Source organism: Typopeltis vanoorti, chromosome 17 (genome assembly GCF_054136105.1).
Source record: "Typopeltis vanoorti isolate ZY-2024b chromosome 17, IOZ_Tvanoo_1.0, whole genome shotgun sequence".
Lineage (NCBI taxonomy): Eukaryota > Metazoa > Arthropoda > Arachnida > Uropygi > Thelyphonidae > Typopeltis > Typopeltis vanoorti.
Window position 1 is genome coordinate 30,233,639 of NC_143565.1, and position 17,392 is coordinate 30,251,030.

General features: G+C 36.0%; 1 protein-coding gene across 3 annotated transcripts in view; it reads left to right on the plus strand.

The window, feature by feature from the left end:
• Positions 1 to 17,392, plus strand: part of LOC150097258 (uncharacterized) — a 195,583-nt gene that overhangs the window by 144,247 nt on the left and 33,944 nt on the right. For all 3 annotated transcript variants that reach the window (XM_090407101.1, XM_090407100.1, XM_090407102.1), the window contains exon 15: positions 2,895 to 3,038. In XM_090407101.1, coding sequence (XP_090263227.1) covers positions 2,895 to 3,038 — 144 coding nt within the window. The remainder of the gene's footprint in view (positions 1 to 2,894; positions 3,039 to 17,392) is intronic.

Genomic DNA, 17,392 nt, shown 5'->3' on the forward strand with positions numbered 1-17,392 from the left:
TCATGAATGTTAAATGAAGTGCATGTGGAAACTTTTTTTTTTGCATATATTAATGTTTGTGTTTGCATTTTTTATTGTTTTTTTATTTGTTTCTTGTGAGAAATTTTTTGTGATCCTCTTTTAAAATGAATTTGAATATATTAAAGAAAGAAAAGAAAAATCTGTTTATTCTTGCATACAGAAAAAGTTTTGGAAATTTTGCTCACCATATTCTTGTTTTAGTCACAAAAATTCTTTTATTTTTGTGCACTTTTTTCTTGTATTTTAAAAAAACAAAATCCAATCATTTAATTAAGGATATATTTTCATTGTATTTTCTAAAAAAATACACTAAAATTCTAAATGCATACTAGTTTGTGATTGAATTTAATAATATACTGTATTATATGAAGATCCATAATATGAGGGGTGTTCAAAAAAATATGGAACTTTTTAAATAGCATGCCTAGTGGCACAGAGAGCGACCTAGCAGCAGGTTTTGATGACAAACTGCCATTTGCCCTATTCTGCTCTGAGTTAGTCGTCGAATTACATCCGTTGAAGTGAACACATGCACAAGCTGTTCATCGGATTAGTGACAAAGTGACAATGAAAGAGCTTGAAGAGCAACGTGCATGCATGAAATTTTGCTGCAAGCTTTGTAGGAATTTTACAAAGTCATTTCAATTGCTTAACCAAGCATATGGGGAGGACTGTATGAGCTGAACACAGTGCTATGAGTGGTTTAAGCGTCGATGGATGAGTCGATCAAAGATCAAGGTGATGTTGGTTGTGTTTTTTGATTGGAAAGGCATTGTCCATTATGAATTTGTACCACATAGTCAGATGGTAAACAAAGAGTTGTACCAGGAAGTTTTAGAGCATTTGAGGGATGCTGTGTACAGGAAAAGGCCTGAATTGTAGGAAAACCATACTTGGATATTGCACCACTACAATGCGCCAGCTCACATGTCGCTCCTCATCCGCAGTTATATGGTAAAACATCAGACATCCATTGTGCTCCATCCATTCTATTCTCCAGACTTAGCTCCAGCAGACTTTTTCCCTGTTTCCCAAACTTAAAACCACTTTGAAAGGATGTCGTTTCCAAACCATAGAGGAGATTCAGGAAAATGCAATAAGAGAACTGCACACCATCACAAAGAACGCGTTCCAGGAAGCATTCTAACAATAGAAGAAACGTTGGGAACAGTGTATCCCTAGGGGACCACTTTGAAGGGACAGTGCTTAAAATGCTGTAAAAATGAACAATAAAATCTTTATAGCAAAAGTTCGGTCTTTTTTTGAACACTCCTTTTATATGCACATCTTCTTAGGAACCAAAAGTTGCATATACCATACCATAGTGCACTGGTGTCATGTCCAAAACCTAGGGACGAACACCATTTCTGAAGATAACTGCAAATTAGACTGGTCAGCTTGTGGCAATTTCTATAACTGAGAATTTTGCATAGAAAGTGGGTACTCATTCAAATTTTCAAATCATATGCGAAACGGTCACATGATAGCACTCAACAGGATAAAAGGCAAAAGGCTGCGCCAATCAAATTGCATTTGAAGGAAGCTCTTTTCATGAAGGAATAAAGTTGCAAACTTGGATGTCTTGTAATGTCTCAAAGACATCATCTAGATGATTTCACATGGGGAAGAATTATTGGAAAACTTGAAAAATAGGCCACACAGTTACCGATATTGCCATAGAGTTTGGAATTTCACATAGCATTATATCCAGGCTCTGAGCAGTATGTGAAAACAATGGAATGTGTTCCGGGCATTTGCAAAGAGGTCATCTTCACTCTACCATGGATTTTTGGAGATTGAAGACAGATTTTTGATTATAACAGCCAAATGTAAATGATGCACTATGCTAGGTCAGCTTGCGAGTCGGCTCCATTCAAGCACAGATATGTAGATATCTCGACAAACTGTGGCAAGACGTCTGCGACAAGTAGGGCCTGGAGGTCTGTAGTCCGCACCCCTTTATAAACCATGCATTGCAGAGCACATTTTCAGTGGTGATGTATCCATAAAAATTGGACAAGATCACAGTGGGCTAATGTACTCTTTATAGATGAGTCATTTTAATCTTTTCTCTGATTCTAGATGACACTTGCTCTCGTGTGAAAGTGGTACCTGCTTACCATTGTGAGACTGATCTCGAAAGGGATAGATACACCAATGCTGGGGTGTGGAGAGGCATTATGCTTAATTAATGCACCAAGCTACAAGTGCCAGAAAAAGGAACTATGACTGGTGAATGATATTGCAATGAAGTTCTTCAATGTCATGTTCGATTATTTCGTGGTGATGTAGATGAAGAATTCATTTTTATGGATGGCAGTGCCACACCACATTATACACAAGCAGTGGAGATACTTCTGGAAATTAAGGATATTAATCGAATCAAGTGGTCAGTACACTCTCCAGCTCTCATTCCCATAGAACACATTTGAGATGCAATAGGGAGATGCACTGCTGCTTGATATTTCCCTCCAGAAAACAAACAAGGCCTTATCCTTGCTATGAAACAGGAGTGGTTCAGTTTACCATAAAAACTCCTGAATCACTTGGTGCTAAACATGGTATGACATTGTGAGAGCTGCATCGCAATTTGGAGCAGATGCATTCCACACTGAAATCTCTCCACGTAGATTTCTGTAGGAAATTTGTAACTTTTCCCAAAAGCATATTGCAATTTAATTTGTATGAAATTTATTTTCGCATTTGACTGAAGTCATGAAACTTTTTTTCATATACAGATAAAAATCTAGTTTGTATTTAGCTTTTGGACACTAGTGTATTTTTAAGTTGCTCATTGGTTGGGATTATTATTAATTTCTTATTTGCTTTATATGTTACATTTGTCAAAATTATTTTTCTTACTTGGCCTTTAGGATTCCATTATAAATGAGCAAAAAGCTGTTGTGCTTCAGCTAACTCAAGAGAGAGCACGTATTGCAGAGGAGAGAAAGGAAATGGAATCTGCTCTTAGACGGAGGCGAGAAGAAGAAAACTGGTCAACCTCTAAGCAGCTTCAGGTTGAAAAAAAAATTTTTTTTGACTGGTTCATAGTTCTACTTCAAATTGTATATAGTATTACTTAAAAGGTTTTTAATTATATGGATGATAAGGATGATAATTGTGATTATATTTATGATTTTGAAGAGGAGTAAATTTTCCTTCTCAAATGGCTTATGCAAAGACTGAGAATGCACCATTGAATTAAGCATAGGCCAATCGATGAACAGATTTTTAGACATATTCTATTTTTTTTGAAATGATAATCCCACTCATGAAAGGCTATAAACATATAACAAATGAAAAGATATTGGGGCATGAGCAGAAACATACTACAAATATTGCAGAATCTTGATGCAGACAAAGCATAAAATAAATCTGTTAATGTCTTTTAGTCCCTTAGAGCAGGCGTTGCCAACTTCATTTACTCTGGAGCGCCAATATATGATGAGTGGTAGCGTCACAGGCCACACAGTTTTAGACAGAACTTGAAAAAATAAAAATAAACTGCATTTTTTCAAGGCAATATTTATATATATTGAATTACTATATTTGTTAAATCATTTTACTACTGGGAGAACAATACTTGAAACTGAGTCTTTGAAACTGATCTCTGTAACCAGGGCAGAGCAAGTGACTTTCAATGATGTGTTACTCTGGAGCGCATAGAAATCTACTACTCCCACTACTACAACTCCCAGAGAAGCAGTAGATGTTATAAAATGAGTAATCTTTTTAAAGCAATTTTGATTTCGTGTTGAGAATATAAATTGTTTCCCTCATCAGAAATAATGAATATAATTAGTATATCAATCAGAAAATCTGTGGTCGAAACTAATAGCTAAATTAATGATACATATAATTTAATATAGTTTTTATCCTGTCACAGGCTGCAAAAAATCAGGTTACGGGCCTGCTGTTGGCCATCTATGCTTTAGAGAGTTGGAAAGGGCATTTTAGCCCCATCTAACTTCTGATGAAGAGAGGCAAACAAGTACTGCCATCTCATGGTCCCTAATCCTAATGCAGTATGTTAATGTGTGAAAAATGGTATGGGTTCTGTGGTCAATTTTCTTGAGTTTATGTAATGAAAAACTGTAGTTTCCAGGAGAAAAGACCTGCTTGCCTGTGCCAAAGATTGACGAACTTGAGAACTAATCAAAGAAAGGCTTAGAAAAGATTCCTCTAGTTGGCACTAGCATTGAACTTAGAATGATCCTTCTTTGGACAGCCTAGTATATGGATGCAAATGCTATTTCTACAGGACTACACACAGGCAAACAAAGCAGTAGATTTAAATGGAAATTACAGCATATGTAGAATGTGCACTCGGATTTATGCCTTGGACAACTTAATGATTTTTAGTCTTAATACAAACAGGATCTCAAAAGAATGCAAAGAGAAGAAAATAGTCCCATTGCACTAGTGTAGTGGCAGATTAGATGACTCAGTATCTGAAGTGATAACTAAGAAAAAGTTACTAAAAGTCCAAGTTCAGGATGGGGATGGAAAGAGAGTTCATCCTCTGTAACAAACATTTTTATTAATGGAAAGTCCTGTCTTAATAATATATACACACAGACAGACAGTAAGTACCTAAAGAAATTTTGTTAGCAAAAGTTGAATGAGTGATGTGTATCTTATCTCCACAAGAGGCATCACTGGCTCGATTCAAATCAGCACTTGCCATAAATTCAGCGAAAACCTCCTATTGATAATCTTTCACCTTTAGAACAAAGTGCTCTCAATGCTTAGAAACAATTCTGACATAGTTATCTTCTGCAGACAAATGAAATTCTGTGGTTATCCTTGACTCAGATGATCATGACTATAAATTAGACAGCTTCTTGACACTGACAAGAATTATATGAATTTACTCCATTATGGATCATAATGGAGTAAGTGTCAGTCTCCATTATGGATCATGACCCTACTGAAGAGCTTCAAAATCGTACCAATATTCTTTCAAAAACAACCTATGAATTTAACAGAGAAACCAGACTAATTCTCCGTTCTCTTCATCCTCTTCCTCCACGTTCATATGGGGCACCCGAAATTTATAAAGTACACACTACATCCAATAGTAGAAGCGATAATTTTCTGACATATCTTCTTTGCCAAACATCTAGTTAAACTACTAAAGTGCTCGACAGGACAATCACCATTCTTTGTTAAAAGCTCTGAGCATTTTGTTTCAAGCATCAGCAATATTATCCTTGATGAACATATTTTAGCAAGCTTTGATGTAGTTCATTTGTTTACCATTGTTCTTACTGATGATCCACTTGCACTTCTACAAGACAAATTCTCTAAGAAGGTTATGGCACTGCTCAAACACTGTATTTCATCTGGATACTTCAAATATAAAAATACAATATTCAAACAAAACTCTGATCTAGCCATGAACAGTCCTTTTTTTCACCAGTTTTTGCAAATCTTTCTATGGAAACATTTGAAAACAAGACCCTAGAAGAATACCATCATAAACCAAAATTATGGAAGGGTACGTTGATGATATATTCTTAGTTTGGAACCACGGACACTACCTTCATTTCTGCTTTTTCATGAGTACCTGAATCATCGCCATCCTAATATAAAATTCATCTATAAATTAGAATTTAATGGGTTCACTTCCATTTCTGGACCAAAATTATGGAAAGGTACGTTGATAATATATTCTTAGTTTGGAACCACGGACACTACCTTCATTTCTGCTTTTTCATGAGTACCTGAATCATCGCCATCCTAATATAAAATTCATCTATAAATTAGAATTTAATGGGTTCACTTCCATTTCTGGACCTTCTACTAACCAAGGAATTGGGTAAATTAAAAGTCTATATTTCAAAAGCTTACACATACTGACAGATATCTACATACCTCGTCCCATCATTATAGACCTCAAAAAATAGGTGTTATTTCCACACTAGGAACAAGGATCCAACAACTCATTACTGACAAGGATGAATTAGCCAAAGAACTTCATTATTTAAGAAACATTTTCCTCCAAAATGGCTGTAATGACCACACCATCTTCAGACTACTCAACCTATTTCCATAAAACTAGCAAAAATACTTAAGGAATATAAAATCAGTTATTTATCCACTTTATCAAGATGAAATCACTCCTCTGATCTGCAAAACCTTGACATAGCCAACTTCAATATCCGGGTTTATTGGCTATGGTGCAATTGCTAGTCATCGTACTATGGGCACAGAAAAATCAAATGAACAATGCATTGATGAACACATTCAAGATAGTGAATGTCATTGAAGTGAAACCTCAGCTTTGTCATCACACATGCTCTCTTCAGCTAACCCACAAGACACTATGCAAATGAGACATCAAGTTTTGTGATTCTTGTAGATAGGCTTATATGTTGGTAACATATGACTAATAAATTATTTAAGGAATTTACAATGTATACTGGAATATTAATTAAAAGAAACTTTAAATACCTCCTATATTTCGGCAGTGTCACATTGCCATCTTCATGGGAACATACAACTATGACACGTGCATGCAGACACTACAAAAAAAAAATGAAGCAGAAGAGAGAAAACCAGTGTTGTTTCTAGAGTCCTAAAGGTGCTCCCCTAGCAGGCTATATTGGGTTTTCTTGGCTGTTGGGCTGAAGTTCTCAAGATGCAAGCTTCCCAAAGTTGGGGCAGTTTCATGCACCCAAATATGTTGAGGTTTGGAAAGTTTTTTAGAGCTGTGGCTGATTCCATGAAAAATCTTCCATATTTAAATTTGCTGCAGTGTATTATTGTGGCTTTCTTCCAATGTATTCTGTGGCGAGTATCCAGAGCATGGTCTGCAAGCCTAGAGTGGCTGTATTGGTGAAATCGGATGTAGTCTTTGTGTTTTCCGAAATCCTGACATTTGCTGTCCTGCCTGTTTGGCCAGAGTAGGACAATTTACAGCTGCAAGGGACCTGGTATACCCCAGATAGGGCTAGGGAAAGTGGCTGGTCTTTCCCTAGACCTACCTGGGATGCCAATTTCTTATATAGTTTGTAGCAAGAAGTCAGGACATATTTTTTTAAGATTTTGCTTATCTTTTCAGAGGTGCCCCGAATATAGGGAATGGTGATGGATTTATGTAATCTTTGTTATGAAGGGGAGGATTAACTGGTTTTAATATTTTTTAGATTTTTTGGGGGTTGTAGCCATTGGTTAAGAAAGTGTTAAGGATGTGGTTTAGTTCAGTGGTTAGGACATCGTCATCTGAACAGATTAATTTTGTCCTGTTATATAGTGTTTTTATAACCCCATATTGTTGTGGGGGGAGGGATATTGCTGGTGAATGTATCTGCCTGTATGAGTAGGTTTTCTGTAAACAGAGAAAGCCAAGGATCCATCAGGCTGGCAAGTGATTAGAGTGTCTAGGAAAGGGAGACTGTTGTTTTCCTCTTTTCCCAAGGTGAACTAGATTCTGGGGTGTCGGTTGTTTAAGTGGTTTAAGGAGTGGAGTGTATCTGAGCCATGTGGCCAAAGCGAACACATCATCAATGTAGAGAAGCCAAACAGTGGGTTTTTGTGGGGCATTCTTATGTTCCACACACACACAGTTTAAGACTGTGTGTGTGTGGAACATAAGAATGCTCCACACACAGAAATGGACAGAATTAGAAATACTAGAATTAGAGAGGGAGAGAGGACTGGAGTAGAAGACATTATGAAGTGAGATCTGGCTTTAGTAGATAGTAGACTGCCAGATGAAAGGTGGTCCAAATTAGGCATTGTAGATACCAAGAGAAGGAAAAGCATCAAAGAACAATAGAACAAATAGTCTTGTTAGATGCATTGTCAATTCCTTTGCATATTCTCATAAAATGCAAATCTCATCTCATGGCTGTATTTGCATTAAGATTCTGCAGTATCCTAAGTACGTTCAATTCATCAACCCCCTATTCTCACATTGATTCTAGTCACATCTGTTACAGCAATGGTATTGGATGATAGATCCTTGCAAAATGGTCACTTAGTAACTCAACTATTTCATCTGCTGCCACCTCATTACTGTCAACACTTGTTAAAGTTATCCTTCCATAGTCATGCTTACATTTGCTTGGCAGATGTTGAAAGAACTCTTTGGGGTGTCCTTTGGCCTGCTCAAGTTTTTTCTCCAGTTTTTCCTCATGATCCAATTTTGCCTTCCTTACCATGCTGTTTACCATTCTTGCCTGAGCCTTGTACTGCTTGTGAGTTTGCTAATCACCTTTCTCAATTTATACCCTCCACAACATTTTCTTTATTCTTTTTCATATGCTTAATGATACTACTCATCCATCTGATTTATTCTTCTGACTTTGTGTGTACAGTCTGATATTGCTTCCTCTAGATATCCCTTGACTCTCTCTCATGCACTGCTAACAACCTTTCCTTGCAGATTCTTATGCCATGGCATTGATTCAAGCTGCTTCTAAGCTTGCCATGATTACCTTCCTTGTAGTTTCACATATGTCCCTTCTTAAGTGAAAATTCCAAATAGTTGATTGAGTGGGAGATGGTAAATCCTGTTTTATTTTATAGCCGGGTACGAAACTCAGGTCGAAATCCATCGACATCCATAGTTTCAATGCCGAAAAAACTATCAGTGGAACCAAGTGTAAATGATCACTTGGGTAGTACAACACCAGGGCAACTCCATGCAATGGAGTTGCCATATTTTTTCGGCATCGAAACTCTATGGATGTTGATGGATTTCGACCCGAGTTTCGTACCCGGCTATAAAATAAAACAGGATTTACCATCTCCCGCCCTGGTGTTGTACTACCCAAGTGATCATTTACATTGGTTCCGCTGATAGTTTTTTCAGCATTGAAACTCTATGGATGTCGATGGATTTCAACCCGATTTTTGTACCCGGCTATAAAATAAAACGGGATTTACCATCTCCTGCTCAATCAACAAATTCGCTAGTAAAATAGCCTTTCGGCTGATTATCTTTGTAATTCCAAATAGTTGTTTTAAAATAGGAACATAAGCTGTCATGATAATGAAAATAACAATGAAATCCTAAAACTTACATGCAAAAGAATTTATTAGATGTACAATTTTCTGAATGAGTACTTTGGGAAGAAAACCAAGCTTTTACGCAAAAAGTAGATTCCTAGTGGAATGTTTATACAAAGAGAGCTGTGAGGCTTTTTTTGCATCGTTATCTGAATCATAAAGATCTGATGACCTTTGGTAATCCCTTTTATGAAAAATATGACTTCATCAGTCTTATGTAAATTCCTATTATTGCCTTATATATCTGTATATAAGTTTTATTTTATTTTATTTTTTATATTTTAATTAAGAATTTGTTAACCATTTGCTCTTACACTTTGGTGGTGCATTTTAACATACTTCTGTTATTTGCATTTTTAAATATGTTCCATTGTCTTTATGCTGAAAATGCCTTAGATACTAAGACTAAAAATTATACATCTGATAAATTCTTTTACACACATTTTAGTTTGTTATTTTCATTATTATGAAAATTCCATGATGTGCAGTCTCCCAAGCTAAGACCTCATGATCACTCTCCCCAGATCAGAGGGTATGTGGCCACCTTGGTTATGGATCTTCTGGTCCCATGATCAGATCCAATATTTCCAAACCACAGATTTCCTCCATTACATGCTACTTCAAGTAATTATCTCTTAAATTGCATAAATTCCATTTTCTTCTTGCTGTATGATCTTCCTTCCTTACAGTCTATCTCCATAGTTGAAGTCTCTCATAATAATTACTTAACTTGCACTTAGTGACATCATAATCCACTAAGCAACTAATGCAATGCTTAGAAGTGGCAAGTTTGAAGGACAGCCAAATTGTATCTAAATTATAAAAATGACTTTTTTTTTTAAATTTAAGAGTGGCAAATAGTGCTTGCCTAGAGGTGGCATATAATATATCATATTAATGGTCCTGCCTACACACTCATGCTAATTTGCTGATGCATGTCTTCCGGTTACAGGCAAATTCATTGAACAGCAATTCATCGAAAAAGCAATTCGGCAAATAAACAATTCGCCGAACGACAATTTAACGAATGGCAATTCGTCGAAAAGGTAATTCATCGAATGACAATTCGTCGAAAATGCAATTCATCGAAAAAATTCATCGAAAATTTTTTGATGAATTCTTTCATAATTCATCGAAAAGTCATTTTTCTTGCAAAGTATTATTTAAAAATCTTCAGTAACAATGCGGAACATTACTCATGATACAAACAACATATTTAAGTGGTCATTGAAACATAATTATTTTCTTGCATTTTAGAGCATTTAATGTAAGTGTACATCCTGCTTCATTGTACGGTTAGCGATTTATCTGTAGAGAAGACAGGAGTACCACATGCACTTATCTCCCGAATAACCTCGAAAACAAGTAATTGCAGTTAATAAGGGGAGGAATAGGTTAAGAAATTCGTTCTACCAAATTTTGTCACAATAATTCTAGTCGATTGAAATTAAAAATTTCATTAAATTTCATCCAGCCAGAGCGAAATTGCTAATATCATTTAGGAACTTCTTTACGGAAATGTCATGATACAAGTGATCCATTACAAACTAAAACTGAACCGTGCATTCAGCTTCTTGTTCTGAAAACTTCTGCGAATTCTGCTAAGTCTGCGAGTTATTGTATACATAATTTTGACACTATTCTTTGTAGCCCTGATTATAGCTGAACTGAAAACTGGAAGGGTTCGACATTTTTTTGTAAAAGTTTCAAATACGGAATCCAAATAAAATTTTTTCATTAATAAATGTAATAAATAAATAAATTTATTGAACGTAAGTTAGTAGGCCTAATACTGATATGATTAGGCTTTTCCTCCTGGAAATAGGCAAATCGGACAAGAAAAACAATAAAAATCGATATTGTTCTGTAATTATTCCTTAGTAAAACAGCATTGCTATACCAACAATCATTATATTGAGGAGGATGAGGGAAAATAGTATTAATCATTAATATTACAACTATTACTACTAATAATAATAATAAAATATACAGGAATTCAGAGTAAAAATATTGGAAAACTTGAAAAAAATTCATTCCTGAAGATTTTTCAATCACGTTTCACTTATTTACTCCTGTTTCTGTTATTCCTCAACGACAGGAGTGCCACATGCACTTATCTCCCTAATAACCTCAAAAGCAAGTAATTGCAGTTAATAAGGGGAGGAATAGGCTAAGAATACAAGAGTATATGTGTGGGTATATTTCTGTGAGGAGGTGATCAGTGCAGTTTGTTAAAAAATAAATAAAAGGTTAAAATATTCTCTAGGAAAGGAAAATAATAAAATAAGGAATGATGAATAAAGAGTCTTGAAAAACAAATCTGTAAACCTTTTAGAAGCATACTCATCTGGTGTTATATTTAGATGAGCAGCGGTTGGAAGTCTTATTCGACTTTTGAAGGATGCCAGTTGTCGGCAGATCACAGTTAGAAAACACGGTGCTAAAGGAAATTGGAATTGGGTTGAGTTGTTTTGAATTAAGGAAGAAGCAACTGGCCTTAAATCCCTGCGTGTTTTTCCAATTCGGTTCGCTTGTTTTTCGGCAAGAAAAAAACCAAGTTTCAGAGAGGAAAAACCTTCCATCCTCGTATGAGACGGGCTAACTCACCTTCAGGTTAAACGCCCTGATAAAGGCGCTTGACATCCTTGATAAACGTAGGATGCTGAAGCCCTTTTCAGCAGTTTCATTAAATGAGCTGTAGAATTTTTCTCTTCTCAGTTTCTGCAGTTTTGTAGAAAATAAGTTTAGGATGGAGGACTTTTTTTTATACATTCATGCCAATTTTTTTTGTAGTCTTCCATTTTCCAGAGATGAGATGTTTCTTAAAGTTGATTTTTCTGATTTGGAATTTTCGAGTTGGTTTGAAAAAATGACTCAACAATGCGATCACGCATGATCGCATTGTTGAGCCATTTTTTCCACGAGGAGACGATTACAAGAGTGGCATACCTAAATATGCTAGAGAAATTTGTGTTTCCCCAGATTGAGAATGTGTAGGGCCTCATTTTCCAACATGATGGAGCAACTCCACATTATGGTGACTGCGCGTATCCCACTGCTTGTGGCCACCGCACAGTCCCGATTTGATTCCGATGGATTTCTTCTTTTGCGTATATTTATATTTGTGTATAAATAATTAAGTAAAAGAGTTTTTTTTAAGGGGAAGTGGTGGAAAAATATGCTACTGCACGTGGCGACAAAATTTCTAGGGCCGGCCCTGGGGCCAGTCCTGGTGAATATGGTGTTTGAGGTAGATATTGAAATCCCAAGTCATATATTGTCTGTTGGATTGCATAAGCAGGTGCATTGTTCTGCAAAAGCAACACGCCTCTGCTTAGTTTCTCGAACTGATTTTCCTTCAGTACCTCCTTCAATTCCTTCAGAGCTGCTGTAACAGTTTCACCTTTCTTGAGGTAAGGTAAGGATTACACCATCCATATCCTAAAAGACAATGGCAAGAACTTTCCCTGCTGACTGTTTGGTTCGAAACTTCTTTGCCATGGAGAACCTTTGTGTCTCCACGCCATTGACTGTTGTTTGTTCTCTGGGTCATAGTGACTAAGCCATGTTTCATCAATGGTTAGAATATGAGCTAAAAAATTTCACGAGGATGAAATCCCTTTATGAAATGTTCTTTTAACATCTCAACTATATACCTGCCTCAGTGGATATCATTCACTGCAACCACTATGCCCCGCCAAAAAATCGCTTTCCGAACGAAGTAGGATAAATAGTAGTTATAAATAGTAGGATAATAAAAAGATATATATACCTCTCAAAATAATCCAAAACAAACCAAAAAAAAAAAATTGCACACACATCTTCGCTCCCACATGCCTTATAATTCATTTTTCGGTGAATTGTGATTTTTCGATGAATTGTTGTTTTTCGATCAATTGCATTTTGATGAATTGTCTTTTCAATTAACTGCTCATCGGTGAATTGCTTTTTCGGGGAATTGTCTTTTGATGAATTGTTGTTCGATGAATTGTCTTTCGGTAAACTGTTTTTCGATGAACTCTCCAGATACCATGTCTTCCACATCATCCCTGGCAAATAGCATCAACCAAGTATTATTACATTACATCACATTGCATTTTAATTTTTTTCCAAAATTATAAAACAGTGATATCATATGTATCAATCAAGAGCATAAGCTCATCTGGGTTATAAAATGTATTACAATTATGCCAATCAATATATATATATATACATATATATATATACATACATACATACACACACACACACACACACACACACTGAGCACAATAGCACAGTACACAAAAATTGACAATCAAGAGCAATATATTAGGGATAAAAGATATGTACACAGAATAAGAATAATAGTTAACACTAATTAATTGAATATTTTGCATTGGTTAATTTCTCATTGTATACAATATTCTAAACAAATTTTCAGTATTCTTGTAGAAATTTAATTACTCTCTGATCAGATTTCTATATATGTTCATGTTGCTTTCTTTTTGATTAAGAGTAGTAAGCCATTAAAGATTGTTGGAGCCAAATATATATAGTGGTTGTGTATTATTTCTTTTTGTGTTTTTGGAATTAAATATTTTAAGCCTGCTTTATTGCAGAAGTAAGTATCTTTTCTAATGCTTACATACTGATAATCAGACTAGAAAAAGTAGTATCCTGTAAATATGTAATTGTCTAAGTGGTAAGATATTTAGTATGGTATATTTTTTTATTTACTGTTGGTTAAATGCGTATTAATTTATTTTGTGAAGAGATTAGTGGTGTGATATTCCTCCTCAGCTTAGTATATCGTACTCTATAACAGTCTACATCCAGGCAAAATATGTCCTCAACATTGTCACAGTTAAGAATCTTTTTAAAAAGAAGACACTAGATAGCATTAATCTTGCTCTGTTGCATACATTCTGTAATATGTGGCTTCCAGCTTAAGTTGCTGTCAGTTTTTAATCCTAAATAAGTTTTAGTAGCAAGGCTTATATGTTGGTCAGACATAACTGGTGATTAGTTTACGGAATTAACAATGCATATAAAGTATATTAATTAAAGGTAACTTTAATGAATAACTTCTATATTTCGGCAACGTCACATTGCCATCTTCAGGAACATAAAGATATGGTATGTGCACGCAGGCACTAACACAAGGCAAATGAGGAAGAAAGCAAGAAACTAATATTGTTCCTAAAGTCCTAATGGTGCCCTCTGGCAGGCTAATTTGGTAGTCTTGGCAGTTGGGCTGAAGTTCTCTTAATGTAAGTCTCCCAAATTTGGGGTAGTTTCATGCACCCAAATTTGTTGAGGTTAGGAACGTTTTTTAGAGCTGCTGAAGATTCTTCAGCAGCTCTAAAAAATTGAATATTCAGCAGCTCTCAAAAACGTTCCTAACCCCAACAAATTTGGGTGCATGAAACTACCCCAAATTTGGGATACTTACATTATGAAAACTTCAGCCCAACTGCCAAGACTACCAAATTAGCCTGCCATATGGCACCATTAGGACTTTAGGAACAATATTAGTTTCTTGCTTTCTTCCTCATTTGCCTTGTGTTAGTGCCTGCATGCACATACCATATCTTTATGTTCCTAAAGATGGCAATGTGATGTTGCCGAAATATAGAAGTTATTCATTAAAGTTACCTTTAATTAATATACTTTATATGCGTTGTTAATTCCGTAAACTAATCACCAGTTAAATAAGTTTTATAGCATTCATGTTTTCTGTCTCCATGCAGTTACATTTAGATTACTTTTACAATTCCAGTTATGTAGGAATATATGGATGAAAAAATTGGTATAAATTTTCTTTTTTCAGCACTGCGAGCAAGTTTATTTACATGAAATCAGTTTGTCACTATTTTCAGATCTGTGTTCACCATGTTTTGCATTTCGCTTACAGAATTTGCACTAAATATCAATGCAGTGTCATCTGCACTGTAGGTCGTAAAAGTTGATGTAAATTATAAAAAACTTTGGGGAAACACTACAAGTTAGTTGAATGAAATTCCTATAGCGTTGTTATTTTTACTGCTTGTGACCTAGACATTAAATAACTTTAACTTTTGAAATAACTGTAGTCACCTCACGTAAAGATAAGGCTGACCTACTGGCATCAGTATTCACTTCCAATTCCTGCATGATGACTTGTCCATTCTACCAAAAACTACTCTCTCCATGTCACCCATAATCTTCTGCCAGAAAAAATCTGAGGAATCCTTAATAACCTGAACACAAACAAGGCATCTGATCCTGATGGTATCTCACCTATTGTGTTAAACTTGTGGCCCCAGAACTAACACCTTTCCTGTATCACCTCTTCAGCCTATCCAATTCAACTGACAGCATAGAAACAAGCCCACATCCAGCCCATCCCAAGGAAAGATGATAAAAGCCAGCCAACAAACAACCATCCAATTGCTCTCACTTTTGTTTCTCTAAAATTATGGAGAAGGTTATCAATAACCAACTCTTGCACCACCTAATTACCTACCAAATTATCAGTGACCAAGAATATGGATTCCACCACTCATGATCCAACAGCCAATCTTCTAGCTTTCACCACCCACCTCTGGACTCAGTCTGTGGAAAAATTTGGAGAAACTTATGTAGTTGCTCTTGACATTTCAAAAGCATTTGATCAGGTTTGGCATAGGGACCTACTTAGCAGACTGTCATCCTATAATCTACCTTCTAAACTGTGCAACTGAATCTCTAACTTTTTCATTGGTCACTCACTATGTGTCATGGTGGAAGGTTTCCTCTCCTCAGATTTACCCCATCAATGCAGGAGTACCTCAGGGTTCTGTACTTTCCCACTCTCTTCCTCTTGTATATAATTGACCCACTCTCACAGACTTAAATCCTATCCATAGCTTTGCCAATGACAGCACTCTCCATTCCTCCTTTTCATTTGACAAACCGAAAAGCTTGTAGTGCTCAATTGTTAAAATCCTCAAGCTCCACCATGATCATTGGGACAAGGACTATATTTCAGTGGGGCAAGGACAGTACTCTCCTACTAGACATTTAATAAAAACATGCATGTTAGACATAACATGATCTTTAAATAACAGCTTCACACCTGTAAGGGAAAACTAAATAGAATTTATTACTAAGTTTTGGAAAGTAGTTGCTGTTAATTGTGTAATTTAAAAAAAAAAAAAATTAATTATACATCTATACCTACTTCTCTGAACTCTAATAGTGTTTCCTCTTCCTTGTTCAACTGCAACCAAGACATATTATATGCATGCTGTATGACTTGATCTTGTGTTCATAATTTAAATGCTATAGCCAATTCTTCTGTCTTCTCTCTGAATTTAGCTGATGACATATTGAGCGAAATATATAGGACTAATAAATTCTATAGTATTTAGTTTTCTCTTACATGTGTGAAGCCATCATTTAAAGCATTATACTATTACAGTACTCCATTCCTCCTTTTTCATTTGACAAACCTAAAACCTTGTAGTGCTCAATTGTTAGAATCCTGAAGATCCACCATGACCAATGTCCTGAACTCCAGTCTCCTAGCTATATTTCAGTGAGACAAGACAACTACCCAGATATCCAAATACATTCAGATTTTCCTTCTTGGACTGATCTATACCTCCAAACTTTCCTGGGCACATACACATCTCAACCATAGCTTCTGCAAGCTTTTGTAGCTCAGTCAATTTCAAATCCCATTCTGGGTTTGAATCCCATCTTAGATGCGAAGAACCTTATCAGGGCTTTTTAACTGAAAGTAACTTAGCTAGTCTCATACGGAGGTGGCAGGATTTTTTTCATCCCACAAAGCAGACAAACTGGCCATTAGAATACATGCAATTAACATACATAACACATTGGCCTCATAGCCTGGTTGCTTAGACCATAAATCTAAATAAACAAACCATAGCTTCTGCAGAGGGTGCTTAAGGGTCAAAGCTGTATAACTGAGAGGAGACCTCCACATAGCCTTTAAAGGAATGCGGAGAACCGACCAGGGCTTCTGACCTAATGTCCAATCCTCACCTTCTCGTGGTGCACCCTGTTGGGTATCTACTTGGATACTGAACGAACGAGGATGGGCTGGCAATTTGGGATTTAGCCGACCAAATTGTATTCTTATTGGTTAAACCAAAATAAAAAATGATGGTAGAACATGACAAAATTTCATGCCTGCTGGGGCGTCGCCCGGTTAAACAAGGCCCCCGTTGTTTTCGCCAGGGAACCAGGGCGAACAGCGAAAAGTCAGCTACTGGAACAAATCTGAAAACAAACCCCAACTCAACATCACCAGAGTTAAAGATCGGTACTATCAACGTAAAAAGTCTGAATGGCAAAGAAATGGAGCTAACTGAGGAATTAGATA